The sequence below is a fragment of the Marmota marmota genome, unplaced genomic scaffold, assembly GCF_001458135.2.
Source record: "Marmota marmota marmota unplaced genomic scaffold, marMar, whole genome shotgun sequence".
NCBI classification, from domain to species: Eukaryota; Metazoa; Chordata; class Mammalia; order Rodentia; family Sciuridae; genus Marmota; species Marmota marmota.
In genome coordinates, this window is record NW_025999842.1 from 60517870 (window position 1) to 60529686 (window position 11817).

Here is an 11817-nt window from a genome sequence, read left to right on the forward strand (position 1 = left end):
ACTGAGCCTAATAGAAGACATCAGCATCAACTTCTCTCAGAAGGTCTGGGTAGGGACAGGCCAGCACCATCTTTAACTGAGGAGTTGATGATATTGGCTAGGTCGAAGACATTCTAAAGCTTTCTACATCCTCAGATTTCTACTTACTATGTTAAGGTTGTCCAGAATTCCATTCAATGATCAGTAGGAATTGCAGGGAAAGCCTTAAACCCATCAAGAGATTTTTAGCCTTTTCCTGACACTGTCACTAACCAACTGTATGGTCCTGTGCATGTTTCCTTACTTTCCTGGTCACAGTCTTCTCATGTATAAGGAAAGACAGCATTATTTGGGTCCCTTATGGCTTAAAAATGTTAATTTTCTTGCATTAAGTTGGGGTGACAGTGGTAAAATTCACGTACATAATACTGGACCCTAATTTTTAAATCCTAAAAATAAGAATTTATGTAGTGAAGGAGTCTTTCTGTGCCCCCTCATTTCTTTTTCCTTTCCTCCATTAGTACATTAATTAATTAAAATCTAAAAGAAAAGATGAGGGAGCCGTCCGAGAGGAGCTGGGGGAGGACGGTGGCCCGCGAGGCTCGTCGCAGATAACGCGGCGGCGATGTCCGCGAGCCAGGCGAGTGCCGCGGCGGCAGCGGCGGGGCCTCGCGCACGGCAGGGCGGCCTGGGTTTTGGCCTCCCCCCGGTTCCCTGGAAGCGGGCCGGTGGCCAGTGCGGGAACGGCAGCAGCAGCAGAGGCGGAGGCTTCAGTGCGTCTCTCTACCCTTTAGCCTGAGCCAAGGGAGGCCAGGCAGCCCGGGTGGCTGGAGGGGGTCCGCTGCCCGAGAATGGGAATTCTCTTCACCAGGATATGGAGACTGTTCAATCACCAGGAGCACAAAGTTATCATTGTTGGATTGGATAATGCAGGAAAAACTACCATCCTTTACCAATTTTCTATGAATGAAGTTGTACATACATCCCCTACAATAGGAAGTAATGTAGAAGAGATAGTGATTAATAATACACGTTTCCTAATGTGGGATATTGGTGGCCAAGAATCTCTTCGTTCTTCCTGGAATACTTATTATACTAACACGGAGTTTGTAATAGTAGTTGTGGACAGTACAGACAGAGAGAGGATTTCTGTAACTAGAGAAGAACTCTACAAAATGTTAGCACATGAGGACCTAAGAAAAGCTGGATTACTGATTTTTGCTAATAAACAAGACGTTAAAGAATGCATGAGTGTAGCAGAAATCTCCCAGTTTTTGAAGCTAACTTCTATTAAAGATCATCAGTGGCATATCCAGGCATGCTGTGCTCTTACTGGCGAGGGATTATGCCAAGGACTTGAATGGATGATGTCACGACTTAAGATTAGATGATCTCTACTGACCTCTTCTCATAGACTTTGTATAAACAAAGTGCTGGACTTTACCTGAAAGCTGCAAAAATTAATGGTTTAGATATATTTATAATAAACTGATTTCAATTTTTTTCTATAAGAAGAAAAATTAAGACCACTTATTTGAAAACAAGATGGGAGTCTCATCTTCCAATTTGCTTTCTCATTAGTTCCTTTCAAAGTACTTTATTAAAGCTGTGATTGACATTTTTCTCAATGAATCCTCTCAGGACAATGTATAGCCTGTGGTAAGTACAAAGGGAGAGGAAGATGTTTTGAACTTTAAGAGCTTTATTATCAGTATACCCCTCCCCAACTGAACGTTGTTCTCTTTTTGTTCCACTAAGTCAAAATACAAATCAGCACAGATACTGTTTCCAATATTTTAAATGTCATGTTAGTTATGAAAAAAAAANATTACTAAGCTTTGTCCATATGTACTCATACTTTTGGAATTACTTGTTGTATATTAAAAATTCCCTTAAAAACCCAAAAAAAAAAAAAAAAAAAAAAGATGAGGGATGGGAATGACGGAGAGACAGGGTCCACAGGTGAGCATTAGTATTGGTGAGTCGAGCACCATGACCCAGACTACTTGCTTGATTGTAACTTTGGAGTATGCTCCTTGGGTCCTCAGGAAAAATTGTACAAAATAAGCTTATAAGAAGAAAAAGAAAAAGAAATGTTTTAACCACCTAATAGAAGCCATCTTCTCTTTAACACAAAATTGGCGTGATCGATTTTATAGCTTTAATTCTTAAGAGTCAAATCCAGACATATTATCTTAAAAACTAACCCTAAACTTTGTGTAGATTTGGTGTAACAAATGTTCAGCATGAGCATATCAACTTTAAATATTAATGTGACCCTGGTAATTAGTGGGGTTTTTTTATTCCCTATTTGGTAGCCTTTCTAACCAGAGATCAAACACCTGCCTGAAATATGACCTCATTTTCCAACAGTCCCCTCATTCATCAGCTTGAGTGAGTATTAAACTCCCTTTCCTGTTCCCAACTCTTGACAACTATGCTCTTTCTTTTAAGTGGGATCTAAGTCTACCTAGAAGACTGGAAAATATTTCTAGCCTAAAGAAGTATCCCTGCCTAATGTAAGCACTTGAGCAAAATCATAAGCAATAAGTCAGTTTCTGTGTCAAAGCCTCCATCCCTGGGAATTGACTGGAGCCAGTGTTGGCCTTTGCTTTGCTCTGAATGTGCTGCAGTCCCTGCAGTTAGGATTGGAAAATGCCTGTAAATGCGAGGCAGCAAGGAGCTTTGCACATTGGGGAGCAATGTTAAAAGGCAATGCCTCAGTTTGTGTACAGACAGCCTAAGAGAAGAGCAGTGAATGAAACAGGGAAGATGAGATCCAAGGAGAATCACAACCTGTTCTCTTCTCACTCGGGATCAGACTCCATTCACACGTAACATTACAGTAAAGTTTAATGATTAAGCAACAACCCCAAACCCAATGCCATATGTTGTGTGCAGTGTCACAGGGAAAAGAGACTGCTAATTGTCTGCAGAGAAAAGGCCTCCTGAGGAGACTGAAAGTGACTTTCAAGAGGAGAGATAGGACAGATAAATAAGGTCTCTGATGCAGAGCAAACACAAAAGACCATGAGTGCCAGCAAAAGCAGATGAGTTTCTCTTACTTTCAACAAAACAGCCTTATGAATTTGGGCAGTATTGATCTCCAACATCAGGTACCTGAGGAATGGGGCAGAAATTTCAGACGTACTTTTAGAAGGAAGAGAATCTTCAAGGACAAAGGGGAGTCTCTACCACAGCAATCTTTCCTGCGAATCCCCCCATATTCTTAAACCAGAAAATGAGCTCACAAAGGACCTAGGCCTTGACACTTTCATCCTTGGCAATATGAGCAGCCAGACAGCCTCAGTTTGAATCTCAGTTCTTCCCCCTAGCAGCTGTGGATCATGGGCAAGGTCCTTAATTGCCTTTTCTCTTAGTTTCCCCTCAATTTACAAGGGTACCTGGCACAGTACATATTGAGTATGTATTAACTTTTATTAAAATACCCACCAACAAATATATATTATTTCATCATTTCATATATTTTTGTTTATTAATAAATGTAACTTGGCTGCAAGAGTTCCTGTCTTGTATTGTGGATATTTCAAAAAATGGAGAAGAGAATGTGATAAGCTGGGTATGGTATTTGAAACTATCCAAGGAAAATTACATGAATGTTTGGGGATTGGATTTGGAATGGGGTTGGTTAGGATTAACTCTTTCAGCAAATATGTCATTCCCTTTTTACATGAAGTCAAGCAGAAAATTTACTGAAGAGACATTGGTAATCAAATATTTACACATAAGTGTATTTTCTAGAGAGAACATACTAATTGCCATCAATTCTCAAAAGATTACTATTTCTAGCTTACTCATTCATAAGCACTTTTATAGACTATTTTATCACACGTGTACCTTTAGCAAGTAATTAAAAGCAATGACTCTTGCTCATAACTTAAAATATAGCTTGGTATTCAACTCAACTATGACCCCAACAGATGCCTGTAGGAATTCTTGTTGAGGTGGGAACCACAGTCCATGCAGCCAGAATTCAGTGGTTCTGTGTATTCAAAAGTCTGTCTACACTTGCTCCCCCACAAATATGTGCACTATGTCAACTTGTCTCCCTAGAACCCAGCAAAAGAAACTCCCGAGTCCCTTCAAATCTATCAACATCAACAACTTGATGAACACTTTCTGCTGAATATTTTCTTGCTGTTCACTTCAGCAAAGAGGACTCCTTTATGCTTTTTGCTTCAAATGCAAATCAAGTAGGTAAGTGCAAGGACTATGACAAATTGAACTGTATGTAGCTGATGCTATGACAGGATTTTTTTCCCAGATATTAAAATGTCACATCCTTTTACTTACATTTTAGTTACTCTTTCTTTATTTTGGTTTATTTTTAATTATATTTATTTTTTTTATCAAAAAATTCTAGTATAGGGCTGGGGATGTGACTCAAGCAGTAGCGTGCTTGCCTGGCATGTGTGTGGCCTAGGTTCGATCCTCAGCACCACATACAAATAAAGATGTTGTGTCCACCGAAAACTTAAATATATATATTAAAATTCTCTCTCTCTCTCTCTCTCTCTTAAAAAAAATCTAGCATAGAAGTATCATGCTATAAAATGATAGTCCAATTTCATTTCTGGTAAACACACTCCAGAGTCTCACTTTCCTTTTCACAGGTTATGAGGGCTAAAGGTAGGTTGTAAATTCTCCCATATTCCTTCATATATTATTTATATATATACATATACAAATATATACATGTAATATATATATATATACAAATATATACATATAATTTCACTTTTAAACAGATTTTGCCTCATTACAGTTTGGATCTGGAATGTTCCCCAAAACTCATGTGTTGAAAGTTTCATTTCCAATGTTAACAATGTTCAGAGTTAGGACCTTTGGGAAGTGATTGGGTCATGAAGGCTCTAACCTAATCAGTGGCTTAATCCATTGATGTATCATAACTGAATGGACTAGTGGGAGGTGGTGGGTCCTAGTTGAAGGGAGTGGTTCCTTGTAGGTATGTATTAGGTACTATATCTTGTCTCCAGTGCCTTTCTTTCTATCTCTCTGCTTCCTGGCCACCACAAAGTAAGTAGCTTAGCTCTGCCATGCCCTTCTGTTATGATGAACAAATTTGCAGAGGAAATTTCAAGGCAGCATAGCATTCAGGCTGTGGCATGGGGTATTGCTGATGGCTTTTAGCTAGGTTTGCAATGAGAATCTAGAGCAAGAAACAGAGAAAAAAGATTTAGAAAAAAGAAACATGAAGTTTAGTCATAAATGAATGTGTAAAATTGGAGCCAAGGAAGATGTTGTTGCTGAAGGGACAAACACCATTAAAGAGAAACCTAGAATTTGCACTGAGGAAATAAGAAAGATGGCTTGAGAATCTCTCTGGAATCAGCAAGACACCAACCTTATCAGGGTCATGCATATAAAGGCAAAAACTCTGAACAACTTTGAGAACAGAGTGCAACAAGAGTACCCTACTCCTGCAGGGTTTCCTAGGAAGTTGTTTCCCAAGGAGTCATTGCACTCAGCTGTCCAGGCACTCAGAGGCTGCTGAAGACAGCCTAAGGTCTAAGAATGCAATAATTAAGTCTGGGAGGGCAGGAATTGTGTTACATGATCAGAATTCCATTGGAAAGTTCCTTAGAAGGTAACACATGAAGCAATGTGAGTAAAGCCAAGGATGGAGACTCCAGAAAATCAGAAATGCCAAGAATTTAAAATGTCTGCTGAGGAAAGCTACAGCATCCAGCAGAGCCAGTTCAAGAGAAATACTATGTAGATGCAACAGGCAGGGCCATAGGGGAAGGAATTCCCAATCCCTTGTAGTCCTCTTCTCACTACCACCTGCCCCAGATGCTGAATGTGGAGCTACATAATGTGTTTGCCCTGCTAGGTTTTGGCCCCATGCCTATTCCTTCCTTTTGGAATAGGAATGTTTACCCTGTACCAATCATACCATTGTATATTAAAAGTATATAATTTTATTTTTATTTTTACAGGAGCTCACAGCTAAGAGTTGCTTTGAGTCTCAGAAGAGACTTTTAACTTGAACTTTTGAACAACTCCAGAATATTTAAGGACTAAGGGGTCCTTGGAGATGTATCAAATGCATTTTGCATTATGAGATGCACATGAGCCTTTGGGGTTCAGGGGAATAATGCTAAAGTTTTGATGTGGACTGTCCTACAAAGGCTTATGTGTGAAAAATGTGAACCCTGTGTTAGTGAGCTTTTCATCACTGCAACCAAAATATCTGAGAAAATAAATTCAGAGGGGGAAAGGTTTATTTTGGTTCATGGTTTTAGAGGTTTCACTCAATGGTCATCTGACTCCATTTTTCCTATATCTGCAGAGAAGAAGGGTGTGGCAAAGCCAAGCCTTTGTCCTCATGCAGTCAGAAAGCAGGGGATGGGAAGGCTAGTGGGAAGGGACCGGGAACAAGATATATTCCCCTAGGGCATATCCTCAAGGACCCAATCCTTCAACTATTTCCAACCTCACACAACCTCTACTACCTCCTAGTGGTCCATTCAGCTATCAATGGATTCATCCACTGATGAGATCAGACTTCTCATGATCCAATCTCTTCCCCCAAACCCCACCTCTGATCATTACTGCTTTAGGCACTGAGTCTTCAATGCATGAGTCTTTGAGCACACTTCATGTTCAAACCATAATACTCCCCAATGCAGCAATGTTTAGAGGTGGAGGCTTTGAGAAATAATTGTATCATGAGGGCTTTTCCTCATTGATGCAATGGAGACTAGAGGGTTAATTAGTTTATGTGTTCTGAATGGACTACTAGAAGATGGTGAAAACTGTAAGAGGTGAACCTTAGTTGTAGGGTCAGTCTTTGGGGTAAGCCTTTCCTTTCCCCTTCTTTCTCTGTTTCCTGGTTATTATTCAGTAAACAACATCATCATGCCCTTTTACCATGAGATGTCTGTCTTGCTACAGGCCTAAAAGCAATGGAGCCAGTTGACCATGAACTGAAACCTCTTAAACAAGGAGCCAAAATAAACATTTCCTCCTTAACATGTTTTTTTCAGGTACTTTGTCACATCAACATTAAACTGATTAATATGTACCATAATTACATAATTCTATACTTAATAGCAGCAGTGTGTTTTCTGCATTTGCAGTGTGTATTAGAGATCTTTACATGTTAGTATTTATGACTGGTATTTATTCTACAAGTATACTGAAGTTTAAGTGGCCCACTACTGATGGGTGTGTACATTGATTCCAGATTTTTTTTCTATTGAATCCTTTTATTTACATTTTTAGATAAATGGGAGTTACTTCTCTACAAAAGATATCTAGAGGAAGAATCACTGGGTAAAAGACTATGAACATTACCTTTTGTTAGATCCTAAAAATCACACCTCCAAAAGGATGAACCAACTTTTACACATATCAACAACATTAAAAAAGCATGTATTTTGCAATATCCTTACCTATGGTGGCTATCATAAAACTGTAATTTTTACTACCCTGGTAGGAGAAAATATTTCCTTTTTATTTATATTTCTTTATAAATTGTAATGACTAATATTCTGTCTGCTACATATACAACACACTTTCTCTCAATCTGACACTTGCTTTTTTCATAATTGTGACTTTTGTCATTTGGGAGTTTTCAAGTTTTTGTAGATAAATGTAATAATTTCCTTCTTGATGCCCTCTGAGTTTAAGGCCTTTCTTAATAAATCTTTCAAAACTCTAAATTATAAATAAATATTCTCTTTATTTTCTCAACATAATTTTACAATTTGTGTTCTTTATGTATAGGAACTAGGTATATTTCAAAGCAATTTTGTGACCATTGGAGTAAAGCAACACTTAATTGTATTTCCAAATAGTCAGCTAATGTTCCCATGACTATTTAGTAATGGTCAATCCTTTCTCCATTAATTTCCCCACAGAGTAACATATAACATTGCCCTAGAAACATACTAGACTTTTCTGTGTAGCTGGATGTGATCTTGAGCACTCATTTTTGTACAATCAAGCTTCTTGTTCCTGAACAATTACGTGGGTGAGTTTAGCTGCTGTAGCTACATACTGGGTGTTTTTAATGTGATTGATCAAATGCCACTTTTTTATTTTTTTCACAATATTCTTGGATATTGTATTTTTCTCTCCAATTGAACTTTAAACTAAACCTGTCAAGCTCCATAAATACTTCTTTAAAGATTTTATATGGGATTGTGTTAAATTTATAGATTAATTTGGGGAGAAATAACATCTTTACAATGTTAAATATTCTCTTCCAGGAATATGCTATGCCTCTGCATTTATTTAGATTGTTTTGTATATTCTTCAAAAGTGCTACTGTTTTTCACTGTGATCTCTCAGAACTTTTGTTAGGTTTAATTCTTACTGTCTTTTGGTTTCTACTACTATTGTTTGGGATATTGTTCTATTAATATGTTCTAATTGGCAAATGCCTTTTAAAGAAATGTTGCATGTTGAATTTTATATACATGCATCTTTTCAGGTTTAATAGATTTTTTTTCATTGATTCTCTTGGATTTTCTAGGAAGATAATCATATGGGATACAATGATAGTTTTATCCTTACCCAACTAATGCATACATATGCATGTCCTATTTATAGTTCAGTCTTTGTGAAAACTTGGTTATATTGAAGATAGATACTATCACAATCTTTATGATCACATCATGATCATTGACAAACAAATGAGACATATTTAAAAGCTTCAAATTTCCTGTTACATTTTATTCAAGGAATATTTTCATTTTTATAACCACAAAAATATAATGATATGCATAAATACCATACTTCAAACAACTTCAATCTTTACATTGTAAGTATAAAACCACTAAGGCTAAAATATAGTGTGTTTAATAAAATTTTATTGACTTACTAACTAAAATGATCATAATAATGTGATTCCAATATAAATTTCTGTTATATTTCATATTGTATTACTATATTTAATATAATATTTATAGGTAAAACAGATACATGTAAGCAACATAAAAATTACAATCAGAAAACTAACCACTATAAAACTATAGTCAACTTAAAAATGTCTATGTTTGGAGGTTTATGCCAATAAATTCATACATTTTGCCATTTGCACTATTATGCAGGTAAGATTCATCTGTGCTGTACATACTATTATAGTTCATTCATATGCATTGCAATTTAATACCCCATTGTATAAATATTCAACAACTTAATTTTGTATTTACCATTTTAGAGACACTGCATTTTTTTTTCTATTTGAGGCAATATTGATAATAATGCTATTAAAATGATGGCACATATCTTCTGATGCATGCACATGAGAATTTCTCTAGTATATTTCTTAGAAATGCAACTTCTTATGCATAAGGATTATGAATATACAAATTTTCATAATGTTTGTTACATTTTTATCAAGATTTGCTTTACCCAGGAAGTTCTTGTTAATCCTAATTTACTAATAGTCTAGCATGAAGACTTGTTGAATTTTATCACGTTTTAACTACATCGTATGAGTTAGCTTTTAACAAAATAATGCTACTTATGAAGCCAGGCCCAAACCCAGTGGCTTAAAACTATAATTACTTCTGTCCATTCACGTATCTGTGGGAAGGCTGTGGTTGACTTATCTAGACTGGGCCCATAAATACTGGACTCCAAGCGACAGGTGGGGGTCTAGTCTGCCCCCATGCCTTGCCTTCCCTGAAGCTTCTTTTCGTGGCAGGGGCAGAATCACAGAGTTTAATTTGATAACCAGTGTTATGTTGGCCACATAGACAGACTGTGTAATCATAATATTAAGTTCACACCCGCAACAATCTTAGAGACTAGCATTTTCTTTGTTAGAAAATGTTTCTCTCTTGATTTATCTTATTAATGGCTACAGGACAATTTAGGCATTCTTCTTGATTTGGGTCTGGAAAATTGTCCTGTTTATAGAACTTTTACATTCAAATATTTTCAGTTATTGATCTCAAATGACTCCTAAGAGTCACATACTATTTAAAATTTTATATAGAACTATAGGTTCTCCTTTTTTCCCTAATATTGAGCATTTGAAACTTCTTTCTTTTCTAAAATTAATTTTTCTAGGAATTTGTCTATTTAATTATAGTATTCAACTCTTGGTTTTGTTCTTATCATGCCTTTATTTTCTGTTTTTTTAATTTATGCTCTATCTTTGTTATCTCCACCCTTTCTATATTTTTAATTGTGCAATTATTCTTTTTTCTAACTTCTTAGAATGGATACTATGTGTTATGGTTAAGATATGAGGTTTCTCCCCAGAGCTGTGTGAGACAATGCAAGAAAGTTTTGAGGTTAAAAAATCATAATCTTAACTTAATCAATGCATTAATTCACTTGAATGGGTTAACTGGGTGGTAACCATAGGCAGATATTTTGAAGTGGAGGTGGTAGGTTACTGGGGCATGACTTTCTGGTATATATTTTGGACCTGGTGAATGGAGTTTGCTTTCTCTGCTTCAGTATTGCTATGTCCTGAACTGCTTTCCTCCTCCATACCCTTTTACCATGATGTTTTCTCTCACCTTAGGCCCAGAGCAATGAAGTCAGCGGTCTATGGACAGAGACCTCTGAAACTGTGGGCACCAAACAAATTTCACCTCCTCTGAAATTGTTTTTGTCAGGTTTTTTGGTCATGATACAAAAAAATCTTGACTACAACACCATGTTAGAGTCTCTCCCAATAACAAACATTGACAACTATAAATTTTCCTCTAAGAACCCCTAACATTTTATTTATCCTACATGATTTTATATGTGACTTTTCACACCAGGTAGCTACCCTCAATGAGTTTATTAAATGCTAAGTCCTGCTCCTCAAGAATATTCAATCACCAACTTGATTGTTAAGTTTATTACAATAGAACCACCTTGAACATGGATCCACCAGCTCTAGTCTGGTCTTCAGATGGGCTGGAGCCAGGCCAAGATCTGACTCCCATCTCATTAAGAAACCCTACTCTAGAACCTCCTAACCATACCCCTCCCAAATTTATGACACACAGATACTATGGGATATAATGTGCTGGCTCTTATTTTAAGTCATTAATTGTTGAGATAACTTATTGCATGGCAATGATAACTAATACATAATACCATGATTAAAAGATTAAGATCTGTTATTTTTCTGACAAAACGTGTACACACAGGCTCCACAGTAAAATCAGTTTGATGCTTTAGTTTCTTCCTGAATAACATAATCAGAGCATGAACAATAGATTTGAATGAATACATAAATAAGGACCAAGCCATGGTCATTCACTGAGACAATGAATAAACTCCCAGAAGCAAATCTCATGCCTGACTGAATAGGAAAATCTGCACTCCTGCAAAGAAAGACACTATAGGAAACTGATGAACATGTTTCTCATCCGCTTTTTCTCAGGGGATCTATAAGCATACAACTGACAGAGTTCCTGTACTTTTTGTGTGCACATTTACATTTTCTCCTGGAAAACACAGCAACAGAACTTGTAAATGATAATTTTAGATTCACTGTGATTTTAAGTAGCACCACTAGCTGAAGTAAAAATAATAAATAATATCATTATGTAACAAAATGTCATTCAGCACTTTTCCCTGCTTCAATGTTAAGGCTTAAAAGAAATTATGTTGAAAGAATATAACAGTTTGTAACAAAAATGTCTTCTGCATAGTGAATATAATGATCACTGTTAATGTTTGGAATATATGACAGTTGTTTAAATTGAGCTCTCTTTGCTTGATCTACTTTTCGTTACAGCATGCAAGTGATAAAAAAGGCTGTTAAAAGGTGGTGTGTTTGTGGATCATAGTCCATGGACAGCAATGAAGAGCTTCTATTTATTTAAATAAAGG

General features: G+C 36.6%; 1 protein-coding gene across 1 annotated transcript; it reads left to right on the plus strand.

Moving 5' to 3' along the window:
• The first annotated feature begins 562 nt into the window (after nt 1–562).
• LOC107153228 (ADP-ribosylation factor-like protein 5A) lies at nt 563–1738 on the plus strand. The gene has a single exon (XM_015498751.2). It carries the CDS (start codon nt 831–833, stop codon nt 1368–1370), a length of 540 nt encoding a protein of 179 aa, XP_015354237.1. The 5' UTR covers nt 563–830; the 3' UTR covers nt 1371–1738.
• The last annotated feature ends 10079 nt before the right edge of the window (nt 1739–11817 follow it).

Coding starts and splice junctions, on each gene's coding strand:
- LOC107153228 (XM_015498751.2), top strand. CDS start 831: ATGGGAATTCTCTTCACCAGGATATGGAGACTGTTCAATCACCAGGAG.